Here is a 13,918-nt window from a genome sequence, read left to right on the forward strand (position 1 = left end):
AGTTCGTTCAGCTTTTGGTTATTGTAGGGACAGAGTGGCAACTTCCAAGCTTCTTACTACATGCCAGACCAGAGCTGGAAGTCCTCAGATTATTCCAATTTAATATGGCAAGTTTGTATCAGGCCCTAAAGCAGAGATTCAAAAGAATTGGTGAATACTTATGTAACATGAGCATTTCTTACCAGAATTTTGAGAAACCCTTCAGTAGTAGGTAGTGTGGGTTGGATTTAATATTTATTGTGACAAGCCTAGCTTATAGACTGGCATTGGGGAATAAGGTAAGTCAAGCTCTCTCTCCTCTGGGTCTTACCCACCTACTACCTATTCCCCTCCCATCTCCAACTCAGGTCTCAGTTGAATATCTTTTCCTTCAGGAAGTCTCCTTGATCACCACCACCCACCCCTACCACCTTCTCATATGGTCCCATTACACCCTAATCTCATTCTGTAACTCCCATCGCTTCTTTCATTTCTCATTCAGTATGTCTCCCCCCATTAAACTGTTCAACATGAAGGGGAGGAACCACATCTATGATCACTGTTGTATCCACTGCACTTTGCACTCTGTATTGTTGAATAAATAAATAAATGATAGTAGATTCATACAGAAATATGCCTCCTCAGGTGGCTACCATATGTGGTTGATATCATTAACTACTGTATCCTGATTATTCTGTCATAATTTTATTACTCATTATCTTCAAAAAATTCTTAAGAACCTTAATTATAATGTACTTACTATTCTAAATTGGTATCTTGATTATTGATAAATAGTTCTTGCCATCCTTGCTCTTATTCCTTGTGTTACATTTTTTGATTTGGCAAAGGCCATTGAGGCAGTATTTTCTTTTTATTTTTAGCTTGTATCATTGTTGAAGGCTTGGAAAAAGCAATTAAGTAACATTGCCACACAACCAGGATTGTAAAAAAAAAAATTCTTTATACTATCTACTATAAACTTGCTGTTAATTGTAATTTTCAGTAACAGAATATTTGGACTTAAAATGTTTAGACACAACAAAACAATTTAGCAGTATTGTTTTAGATGACTTGGATTCTTTTTTTTCTGGCAAACAAGGCAGTTGGCTTCATCAGTGCAAAAGGTTTTACTCCTGGCAGATAACAATAATGAGAAGCCCAGAAATGCTCCCATGGGTACTAAGAACTAATATCAGAATAACCATTTGCTTTGCAGTATGGCTTATGGTTGAATTAGTAAGGTCACTAATTTCTTTTTTCTTAACAACTGCTGCTGATGGTTATCTTGTGAAATGATAAGTGTGTGGTTTAAGCCTAATTTTTAGGAGCTGAGCATAGCCCAGCCCCTGCTCTGATGGTGAACACATGTTAACATTTCTCATTGTTGTCCAGAGGAAAGTAAGCTATTTGCTAGTCAAATGCATTAATTCAATAGATGATTATTTATTGAGCACCTACTTATTGGCCGTTCATTGGGTTATACCCTAGACATATAAAGATAAATAAAATAGCAAGTTCCCTGCCTTCCAGAGGCTATGAGTCAATCAAGAGAAATGAGAATTAAATGTTGATAGATCTGAGACCCCCCCCCATAATGGAAATTTTGGTTACTAGCTCCTGCCAATGTGACACTGTTTACACATATTCTTATGTGTGTTTGCAACTTGGAATAATTTCAGACATCTGTGTTTTGATTGTTTGCAATAAAAAGTAGCTGAAGAATAACTTATTATTGGCATTAAATTATTATTAACTATAGATGTATTTGAGTGCACACAATATCATAGAAATAATTTATATGTGGAAATGGTATACTTTTAGTCTCATATGAAATTGCTAAAGGTAACATTCACGAAAAACCTTTTCTCTGAAATACAATGTTGTATGTATCAGCCACTTAATTATTTTGCTCAACAACAACAAAAATTAACACATCACTCATATAATTTGATTGGGGTGACTTAGTTAGAAATTATAATTTTAATAACTAAATTTTAATTTAGAAATGTTTGTGTTCAGAATGGTGAGATAACTTGGTAATAAGAAGAATCTGACACATACTTAGAGAAAACCATGCATAAAATGACAAGTTCCTCAAGATTTATAGGTGCCCAGTTACTTGGAATAGAATGAGAGTTAATGCTATGTCTTTTTTCCCATTCTGCCAGCCAGACAAGACCTCTTATTTAAAGGGCAGGGCTCCCTCCACTGTTGTTAAATCAAGGCTCTGCTGTCTGACAAACTGCCCTCCATGATATTCACAGGATATTTATAACATTGGGAAGTACACAAAAAAAGGAAGCTGTTTAATGAAGAGCTTTGCATGTTGTAGTGCTATACATCATGTGGTTCAATTTAGATTCTCTGAAATATCAGAGTTAGTTAGAATGAAATTATCAAAAGGGGAAAAGTCACATGGCATTGGTACAAACAAGATGTGCCTATTTGTATTTATGTTTGCTAATGAAATTCAGCCATGGTTACCACTTTGATTTTAAGAGTCTTAGACCACCATTCAGTTTTATTCATTGTAATTAAATCTCTTGCCCACACGCAGACACAAGGGCAGCAAGAAAAGGGGGCATATTTTATCTTTTAAAAAACTATTACATAGCTTTGATATGAAGTTCCAGAGCTTCAAAGCTTTGTAGCATTAAAACAAAACAGCATGTCTCTCGGGGCACAGTCACCTCCTAAGGCGAAAGGAGGGTTTGAGAGAGGGCTTGGACTCTGAATCCAGAGACCCCACAGAGGGCAGGGCTGAACTGGGGCATCTGGGGGCAGTCGAATTTGAGACAACTTGATATAGTCTCCATTGTTGCTGCCAGAAGAGAGGTAACAAAAGGCCAGATAGAAGCACAACTGGTTTTTACTGGTAAAACTTGGGAGTGGGGTGGGGGAGGGCTAACTTAGCAGTCTTGTGAAACAGCATTTATACAAGAAATTCGGACAAGTACCTACCTTCCCGCCCCAGCTCAACTGGCTATTTTAATAAAGCAAACACTTGAGTTAACTTAGTAAGTAAGGACTAAGGAAAGCCTGTTGCTTCTCGTTTGCTCCACTCCCTCCCCACGTTTTCCCTCCAGCAAAGCCAAGCTAGTGGCTGTAGGACCCCTTCCCTCTGTGCTTCTTCCTCCCTGTAGGGTAGAGAACACTTGGGAAACCACCAGGCCCCTGATAACCGGGGCAGCTCCTGGGGCCCACAAATCACCTAAAATGCAAAGAGTTTCCCCTACACTTAGTTAATTGGGAGTTAGGGGGAGCTTGGGAAAGGGAGAATATATGCTCCAAATCCTTTTATTGTCCTTTTTACTACTGGATGTAACTCAAATTGGCCAACTCCAAACAGATCCAGGCAGGCCACCTTATTTGCTGAGCCTTAAATCAGACACTGAGCACAGCCTTAGTAAAACTTCTTTGGGAACACATGGTATGTCACCCCGTGAAGGTCCCAAAAATGCATACTTTTGCCATAGAACCTTTCAGCCACGTTTCTCTTACTAATTTTGATATTTCATCCATTTATCAAAATTACTCTTTGGGGCACTTAGGGAAATTAAGTGATTCTCCAAGGAAGAGCTAATCATATAGCAGAAGACTCAGTAGAACGAAAAGCTCATAATGGCCTGCCTTGTTCTAACTACTCAGCTGTCCTGTTTTAGACATCATTAAGCCCCACACCCCCACACGCACACACTTCAGTTCCTTCACTTTTGTGCTGCTCCCAAGTGCTCTTAATCCGGAAAAACAATTTCTTTCCCTACATCTGTTTTCCCCATCAGGGTCAGAGAAGCTAAACACATAGCTTTGGGCAGAATGAGAACCATCCATAAAGAGCCCTAGACTGAGTCAGAAATCCTGGGCTGACCAGTGATGGGTCTCTCTCTTTCTCTCTCTTTTTCTCTCTCTCTCTCGGCATTGGTTTTTTCATCTGTTAAATTAGGAATTGGAAGAGAGGAGTTCACAAGATACTTTCCCATCCCAGAATTCTATTGTTCTTTGATTCTAGATATAAGCAAAGGGTTTTGTTCTGCTTGGTTTAGTCAGTTTTCCAAACCGCATTTTCTTTATGGAATTAAACATGGCGTGGCAGTCTGAAGGACTGTGTTCCTCTACAACAGCATCCCAGCATCGGGGAGGGTAAAACAATAATGACCCTCCAGTGAGAGATAGAGGTATCCCATCTGCTGTCTAGGTAAAAGGCATGATCAGAAAACCTTAATATCTATTTCTCCTATATTAAATTAAATGACAATATTAGGATCTCCATTAAGAAACATGATTTACTGTATAATCATGACAGATTCTGAAAGGGAGCCATTTATTGACAAAACCAATTTTGGGGGTCTGTTAGTGGTATATTCATCCACTCTCCCTCCATTTTCAGCCCTCACCATGCATCCAAACCACCTGGATTGCTCAAACTCCACTCAGGCCAGTTGACTTGAAGGAGAGCTGGAGTATCTGTTATTTTTCTAAGTTTCTCAAGTGATTTGGGCGTACGGTGGCTTTTTTGTTTGTTTGTTTTTTGTTTCTATTTTTGTTTTTTACTATATACTGTTCTCAAAATTGGTTTGGAAAATAAGGACCAGTTGCAAATGCCTCCAAACTGAAGATGATTTAGATTCAAGTCCCATCTCTGTCCTCTGAAGTATTATACCAGTCTGCTCTAGTTTAAATTAGAATTCAAATTTTAATTTACCCTTTAAGTGATGTTGAGCAAGAATTGAGTTTGTTAGGACTAGGAGAATATGTATGTCGATAGTAATCTGGGTAGAATAAATTATGTGAGATTTCAGGGATTCTGTTTTCTTTTGCTTAGTGTAAGACAGTGTGGTGTAATGAAAAGTGTACAGACTCTGGGTTTGAAATCCTAAATCTACCACTCACTAGTCATGTCACTTTAAAAGGGGGAATAATAACTTTTTTTTTTTCACTAGTTGTGTTAAGACTAAATTAGATATGGGCATGAAAGTGCTTCATAAACTATAAACTATGTATCTCAGCATTTTTGTAGGACTGAGTCCTTAACCTGTGGGATATGATACTCTCTCCAGGTAGATGTGTCAGAATTAAGTTGAATTGTAGGACACTCACATATACTTCATTTCTAAAGGCCTAAGACTGACAATTTTGGTTCTATTGCTTGAATTCCTATAAACTTGAATAATTTGATTTTAGCAAATCTTTATTGAGTTCTTACTTTATGTAAGCCACTATGTGCTTGGTGGTACAAAGGATACATAGAGAAGTAACACAGTCCTGGCTCTCACTAAGCTTCTAATTTAATGTTAAAGGTTTAACTATCAAGTAAAATGCACTAAGAGGTCATTCTCAAGAGTGGGAAGGAGTCTCTTGTAGGAACCATATAGCTGGGTCTTTTCTTTTTTAATCCATTCAGCACTCTATGTCTTTTGATTGGAAAGTTTAAACCATTTACATTTAAAGTAATTATTGATAGGTAAGGACTTACTATTGCCATTTTGTTAAATGTTTTCTGATTGTTTTGTAGTTCTTTTGTTCCTGCCTTCCTCTCTCACTTTCTTTGAAAATTGATTATTTTTAAGGTGGTATGCTTTGATTCTTTTCTCATCATTTGTATATTTTTTATAGGTTTTTTTTGTGATTACCATGAGGCTTTCATAGTAAATTTTTTAACAGTCTGTTTTAAGTTGAAAACAACTTAACTTCCATTGCCAGAAAAAATTCTACACATTTACTTGCCCTCCAACTGAATGTTGATGTCACAGTTTACGTTTCTTCATATTGTATACCCATTAACAAATTATTGTAGCTATAGTTATTTTTAACACTTTTGTCTTTTAACTTATATTTTGGAGTCTAGTGATTTGCATACCACCATTGCAGTGTTAGAGTATTTTTAATTTGTCTATATATTTACCTGTATCAGTGATTTTAATACTTTAATGTTTTCATGTTACTAATTAACATTCTTTTGTTTATCTTGAAGAACTCCCTTTAGCATTTCTTGTAAAAGCAGGTCTAGTGGTGATCAGTTTCCTTAGCTTTTATTTGTCTGGAAAAGTCTTTATCGCTACCCAGGAACTACTTTCCTGGGTTAAGTATTCTTGATCATCATTTTATTTTCTTCGACCACTTTGAGTATATTATCCCACTGCTTCCTGGTCTGAAGGATTTCTTATGAGAAATCTGCTGATAGCCTTATCACGGTTCCCTTGTATGTGATGACTCTTTTTAAACTCTTGCTGCTTTCAAAATTCTCTCTTTATCTTTGATACTCAAGATTTTGATTATATTGTCTCAGTGAAGATCTCCTTGGGTTGAATCTTTTTGGGGATCTTTAAGTTTCATGTAGCTGGATGGCCATCTCTCCCCAGAGTTTGGAAATTATCAGCCATTATTTCTTTACATTTTCTGATCCTTTCTCTCTTCTCTTTCTAGGACTCCTATAACATGAATATTGTTTCGTTTAATGGTGTCCCATAATTCACACAGGCTTTCTTTATTTTTCTTTTTTATTTCTTTTTTCTGTTCCAAATGGATAATATCAAGAGATCTGTCTTCAAGTTCACAGATTCTTTCTTCTGCTTGACTGAGCCTATTAATGAAGCTCTCTTGCATTTTTTATTTCATTGATTGTATAGTTCAGCTCCAAAATGCTTTTATGATTTCTCTTGGTTGAACTCCTCATTTTATTGTTGCATTGTTTTCCTAAGTTCATTTTGCTCTCTATCTGTGTACTCATGAATCTCTCTGCCCTTCCTTAAAATAATTGTTTTGAAATCTTTTTCAGGTAACTCACAGATCTCCATTTCTTTGGGGTTAGTAACATGAAAATTATCAAGTACCTTTGGTAGTGTCATGTTTCCTTGTTTCACATTTCTTGTGGCTTTGCATTAATGTTTGCTCACTTGAGAGGGGTCACCTCTTTCAGCCTTTTAGACTGACTTTGGTGGGGAAAGACTTTCAACAGAAAGTGGCTATGAGGGTTCTGGCTGGGTAGGTTTCTGTGTCTCTGATTCTGGAGGGGGCACAGCAGCATAATCTGTACACCTATGTCAACTGAGGTCAACACTGACAAAGACTATGGGGTTCTTCTTTGACCAAGACTGCAAAGGTACTATAAGCAGCAATAGTGTTTAGGGCTGTTGGGGTCCTAGGTGGAAGAGACAGCTGGGGTCTTCCTGTTCTCCTTTTTTTCCTGTGACAGGGAGTTCTATCCAAGGGCAATGCCTCTTGGTACCAGGTCGGGTGAACTGGCACCCAGTGCATCAGTTAAACCAGGGTCCTGGGGCCCGCGTGCACTTGTTAATGATGGCAGTCCAAATGTCTGGTGTGCATGCATGTGCAGATCTTCCAAGGAACCAGGATCTGAGTCTCTGGGAATCACCACGGTGATTTGGACCCCAGGATGGGGGCACGCAGCAGTGGCACAGGCTGTGGAATGACAGGATACAGCAGTGACTTAGGCCCAGGATGAGGGGTACAGCAACAGCATGCCCTGGCGATGGTGGGTCAAAGCCCTGACAGGGCAGCAGCTTGGCCTCCGTGATGTCAGGCCAAGGCTGTGTCTCAAGACACAAGGCATGTGGCACAGAGCTGTAACGTTACAACCCACTGATGGCAAGTCAGTTCCATGGCTTAGGACATGGAGGGTGGGACAGAGAACAGCAACGGCAGCATCACAGCCTAGTGATGGCAGGTCAAAGCCACAACTTAGGACTCCAGGGATCAGTCACAGAATAGCAGCAGCTCAGCCCCAGTGATAGCTGATCAAAGCCATGACTTAGAATCCTGAAGGCAGGGCCCAGAAAGCAACGGCCCTTCCAGTTTCACAAGTGGCAAGGTACTGTGGTATCCCAATCCCAGAGAGTGGGGCACAGCATCAACTGAGGCCCCTGGGGGCAGGTCTCACCACAGCAGTAACTCTAGTAAGTCCGTGGTGAGGAGAAACAGCAGTGGGGACTCCAGGGACTACTTTAGCTGAGTTCAGTGTTGGTGCAGACTGGTAGTGCTCGGTGGCAAAGTCTACAAGTGGCCACGGCAGTGATGAGGGTTATTAGGGTTATTAGGGTTATTAGGGTTCTCCTGCTCTCCTTTTCCCATCAGGTATAATCCCTCCGAAGGGGGTTCCTCTTTGCACTGAGCTGCTCTGGGCTGGGAGGTGGAGTGATGCAGGTAAAATGCTTCTTATACTTTTCTATGCAGCTATGCTCAGTATTTGAGCCCTGCAGGGTTTCTGCTGCTTCTTTGTTGTAGTCTGGAGCTTTCCCAGAGCTGTTTGGTCTGTCTATAGTTGTTTATTCATTGTTTTTGTGGGGAGACAAGCTTTGGGACCTCCTAGCCAGCCATCTTGCCAATGTCAGTCCCTACAGTGAAATTTTTGTTGTATTTAATTTGAAGTTTTGAGAAAGTGGAAGAGAATCAGGAAAGCTAGTAGTGGAGAATAAGTATAAATCCAAACTGGTGGAAGGGGTAGTTTTATCTATAGTTAAAGCTTTACTAATCAAGTTAATGGTGCAAATAACATACATACAGTTGTTTTCGACTAGGAGCTACAGGTTATGTTTTGTAGCATATTTACCTTTTGTTTAAATATTAATCCTTTGCTTTTTAATATTAATTTATATTCCTTGAAATGTACAATTTATGATGGCCCATAAAAAAGGAGCAACAAACCCGTTTAAGATTTAAATTTTTGCTCTAGTTTGTCTATATGTAGATAAGAAAAAAATTGTATTTCAAAAGTGAAAACTTATGAGTTAATTTCTACCCATCAATGCCTAATGCAGTAGGCAGAATATGTGTCAGCTGATCCAGTTAGATTGAGATTCTGGTAGTAGGCCGTAATTTGGAGCCGAATGAATATATGAATGTCAAAAATTGGGAGCTAGCTTGATCCTCAATTTAAGAAAAACAAAGAGCCTATGAACTGCAATTGGTCTTCAAAAAAAAAAGAAGAATTATCTTTGCTGGTAACTTTAGAGATGCTAGCATGTCTAAGGGTTTCAACAAATTCACATAGGAGCAGCTAGTAGAGAACAGAGTTTTATTAAATAAGAAAGTTTACGTGGTATATAGCATGTAGAAGCTGGGTTGTTGGGTTGAAGTCGGGTGTGTTATTGATTAATTTATACTTTTTAATAGTGCGGGAGGCGGCCCCAGCTTTTCCCGGTCAAGGCCTGGGTTTTACTAAGTAGGAGTATCTATAAAGATATAGAAGCAGGGAGTCCTTCATAGGATCTGACAGTAGAGAGTAAGTAGGATACAAAGTGTTTCATGAGAATGTGGCTTTTGGAAGGCCCTCACACTGAGCAGTGTTTAAATTTAGTTTCAGTATTCACAACACAAACAGAGAGAAATTCATAGTTGACACAAAGATGAGTTGTCCTCATCCATCTTCCTTTAAAGTTGCTTTCTCTGGAAAGGATGCCAAATTTGGGATGTTCCCATAATCACCCTCCACAGACAACATACATCCTTTGTACATCAAAAGGAAAAAGCTGTGACTCAGGGTGGAGGACCCTAGGGGATCGGTTTGCCGAAATTGCTCTTCACTAATCACACATGCTTGTTTGTCCCTTCTCTGTTTTAAAATTGGAATAGGAAGAACTTATTCCAGAAATCTGGGACAGCTCTAAACGCTGGCTTTCTCGTTAAACTTGGCTACTCAAAGTTTCTGCTACTAAATGTCTCTAGTCTTATAGTCATTTGCAAACAATAGTGATAAATCATCTGTGATGGTGAATTGATCTTTGAAAAGTAACCTTTTCAATACTAGACAGAACCATTTCATATTGCCCACCCTGGAAAGATGAAACTTAGTAATTTCTCAGGTGTGCTCAGCCAAGACTCCGTCTTCTCCTGAGCCAAAACTTCTTTTTCAAGCAAAACTCACTTCAACCATTTACCTTTATGAGGAATCCAGCTTTACTCCCAGGTCCATTTATCTCCATGTAAACCATCCCCATGCTTTAAATATTATGTTATGTTAAAGGTTGTCACTGTGGTTGTAAAATTTCAAACATCAAGGTCAAGAACCTGAAAGCATTACTTTGGCATAAGCCTCTCTAAGGCAACTGTGGTGGTAGGGGCTGTTCAAGGCCTGAGGCTCCCCTGTCTGTGGTTGTGGGAAGACACTCTATCCATTCCTGCAAGTTATTTGCGGCTCTCTGAGGAACTCATTTAACACTGTTCTCCAGGGCACGCTCTTAGGAGGTAAAGCTGGACTTTTCTAGTCCTTGTTATTCTGTTTGCTTCAATCCAAGCATCCAGTGGCACAAAAAGTCTGATGGTAAAGGGCGAGCTCCCAGAGAGAGCCCTGAGGAATGAAAGGTGGAATGTGCCACTGTTCTCTCATCCTTGAAATGCTGATCTGCAGAGCCACATAACCAACCTATGAAATTTCAGCGCGCGTCCCAAAGCCTGACAACCATAGTAAATCCTGAATAAGCTGGATATTTGGAGGAGAGGTTTTGAAGTTAATTGAATTTTATGATGAACAGAAAGTTATGCCGAAAACCCGCTTGGTTTCACCTCACATAGGTAGAGGTCTTTCTGAAAAGCTTGGTTCCACTTTTCTCTCTTTGGGTGTAATTATAAATGTAATCTAACCATTTCTAGGTGTAAACTCTTCGGCACCTCCATAGTGTTACCTTACTCATAAAAACTTACTGTATATTTCCTATAACATGGCTGTTGAAGGTAAATGTATTGGACTGGAAGTGTACAAACTCTAGCATCAAAGTTATTAGCCTAAAGGAAAAAAAAATCCTTGATATGAGATTTTGTCATTTTTCTGTTTTTCTGAAAACAGATTGTAGAAAAAATCCATCTAATTGAGGGTTATGCATTCTCTGAGTATGACTAGTCCTAGTTTAAATAATGAAAAATGTGGTGAAAAGGGTAATTTTCTTCCTAAGTCCTGGATTTTAGTTCTGTTTCATTCTGGGTTTCATTATGAGACTCAAGACAAGTCACAAGAGGCCCTGTGTAGTCCAGCTCTTGCAGTTCTGAGCTGTAGAATAGATCTTGCAGGAAGAAAAATCATGCAGTTTTACTTGATTTACTGGAATACATCATATTCTTGCCATTAGTATCCATTTTCCCATTTTCTTTTATGGAATATTTTATTCCACTATGAATATTCATATGTACATCTATATGTACATGTGTATGTATGTAAAATTATGTAAGATTCGAGCTTTCTATAACGTCAATAATGTACAGAACTCCTTAGAGATCACTGTGTTTTAGCAAGGAGGAAAGGCCTCTGCTAGTGTCTGTTTCCAAGCTTTTCACGGAGGCTATAAATTAGGCCTGGGAAGGCTATAACAAGTCAGTAATTTATAGACTATTAAGATAGTTAATTAGAAGTGATTCTTGAGCATATCCAATCGAGAACACATGTTTATAAAGGACAAACAGATTCAACAGAACATGTCTTTGACCTAACCAAACCCAATCAATTAACAAAAGGGGATATCTTATTTTGCATATCTCCCACTCCCCCCCAAAATAGACTCGCTAACCACTTGTTAACCACACTGACTTTCTATCAGACAGAGTGGTGGCCCCAGAAATGTTCAGATCGAGCACCCTATTAGAGTGTAGGCAGCAGAGTCTACAAGACAGGAAGAAAGCCCTGCTTGCTTTTTTGCCTCCTTTCCTGGTTTGACTTGATGTGATAATTCATTGCAGATTTCTTCTTCTTTGACAGAGTGCCTACCGCAGGAATGGGATGGCTTTTCTGGCCTGCTGATGGGACTGTGACTGTAACAGCAGGAAAGGCCCTGTTATAGTAAGGTGATTTCTGTCCCCCTCTTTGGACAAAATAAAATACAAGTTTACCTTCTCTGTATCCTCAGGAGTGGGTTGGTTTGTTGTGACTATCAACTGGCTGACTCCAGCTCTCTTTCCAGACCCCTCAGTGTTTCATCTTGTTTACTGGCTGGGCCGTTTAGCTAATTAATGGCAGGATGTTTGGGAGAGTGTGTAGGTGGACAAGAATGCAGATCACACAATTTTGAAATTTTAATTTGGAATGGATTTACTGCCCTCAGCTCACATATCTTAAAAGCAGTGTCTTTTCTCCTCCCCCCCCCTCCCCACAATGTTTAGTCTATGTTTTATTTGATGCATTTTGTAATCCAGGTTTGGGACAAAGGAAACAAAATTAAAAGGACAGTCACTTCTCCCTTTGTACTGTCCCACCAACTTCACTGCAACATCTGCTGATTACGTATATCCTACATGTATTTTAGAGACAAATACTCGTTCTATAAACTCACACTAATCAGAGACCTAACTGATCCGATGAACTGGCTGTCACCAGCTTCGCATCCCTTCCCCCCGCTTACAGAGTCCATGTTAGTTTTTCATGCCTTCTTCCCAAACTTCCTGCAGATCTGCCTGTCATGTGTGTTCTCCCTCTTATAGGCCCTCCTCCCCTGTCTTCATGTCTCTCTGTCCCCTGTCCCTCCTCTGGCCCTGGGCCCACCACACATACACACACACACACACACACACACACACACACAGCCATTTTAGGGGCACAATAATCAGAATCTGTTGACAAAGGGGAGTTGAATGATTTGCTTTCTCCCTTCAAAGCGCTCCCGCAGCTACACGGGAATTGTGGACTGGGTCATTTCTTGCTGGGAGCAGCTGAGCTACCCTTCTGGCATCTGTACTTTCTCCATTAAATGAGGAATTCGAACTTTGGAGAGCAAATCAAAATGTAGCAGATGTAATTGTACAGTTCCTGATTCAACTTGAATTACAAAAAAGGAAGTTATTTCTTTAATTCGGTAAGACTTCTGTGCAATTTTATTTTTATCATGGTTTTTGCACACACCGAAAGAGCCTTTGTAAAGCATTAATAAAAACAGAAATAAGAAGCATGAAAGATTTTCTGCCTGTGACCAAATCATCATGAGGCTCCGTTAATATGATTGTGCCATATTATTCACATTTGTTAACTATCATTTACCTGTTCTGTGTTAGTCCTTCCTTCTGGAAAAAATCTTCATGTCAAGAACAAAAAAACACAGATATATAATATATATCAAAAAATTGCCAAGGGGTTTCGATGTTCCATCTGTGCTTGTTGAAATGTATGATTAAACTTTTCTTTTTATCATCATTCTTATTTTTCTTGGCATCCCTAATCATGGAAAATTATAAGCTTGCAGTAAACATCCTAACTTTTAAAACGACAGCATTTATTGTATTTGGTTTCGATCTGCCAGGCTTATAGATGTATAAAATTTTCAGGGGCTAATTTTTCACATCAAAATTCCTTCTCTCCCACATTTTACATTTTAAAGTATGCACAAGGCAAAAAATACAGGGTTTAGGTTTTTTCCCCTTCATTTTATTCTACCTGATCTCCTTATAGTCCCAGAGAAGGAAGACTCAACGTACATTTCTCTCAGAAATATGACAGGCCTGTGTTTTTGTTGGTCTGGCGTATGTTTGTCTATCTTGAACAGTCTGACAGGTAATTATTTATAAAATCTGGTTTTGCCCAGTAAGTCCATATAATAACCTTTCACTTTTCATCATAAGCCAGTGAGCTGAATTTAGAATAAAACAAGGTCATTTATGTCTGTCCCAAAACAGCCTAGATGTCCCCATAATTGCTCAATATTAATATTTTTTATTTTTTTTTTCTTTTCTACACTTAGCTCCTTTCTCTGACTCTTTCAACAACATTGAATTTGAAGTGAAATAAAATTTTCTTAAGCAGCGGATATAGAAAAAAATTTATAGAAGGAAAATCTCAGAAAATGCGACTTCAATAAATTGCTCTCTCAAGATTAAAATGTTAGGTAAAATCATAAAATGTTAGAGCGGAGATGGTCTTTAGAGATCACTGTAAACAACCATTCATTTTCCCAGTGAAAGTATGTAGCCTGGAGAGGGAAGTTAACTTTCCCAGGGTCACTCAGTAATG

General features: G+C 38.9%; 1 protein-coding gene across 2 annotated transcripts in view; it reads left to right on the top strand.

Moving 5' to 3' along the window:
- SUPT3H (SPT3 homolog, SAGA and STAGA complex component) overlaps positions 1 to 13,105 on the top strand; it is a 540,470-nt gene extending 527,365 nt beyond the window's left edge. The window contains exons 12-13 of one of the 2 annotated variants that reach the window (XM_036116215.2): positions 11,681 to 11,766; positions 12,574 to 13,105. In XM_036116215.2, coding sequence (XP_035972108.1) covers positions 11,681 to 11,722 — 42 coding nt within the window. In that variant the 3' untranslated portion in view covers positions 11,723 to 11,766; positions 12,574 to 13,105. Of the gene's footprint in view, positions 1 to 11,680; positions 11,822 to 12,573 lie in introns of those variants that run through there. The other variant, XM_036116144.2, reaches the window with a different exon arrangement.
- Positions 13,106 to 13,918: the final 813 nt, after the last annotated feature.

The sequence above is a fragment of the Halichoerus grypus genome, chromosome 9 (assembly GCF_964656455.1).
Source record: "Halichoerus grypus chromosome 9, mHalGry1.hap1.1, whole genome shotgun sequence".
Taxonomy (NCBI): Eukaryota; Metazoa; Chordata; class Mammalia; order Carnivora; family Phocidae; genus Halichoerus; species Halichoerus grypus.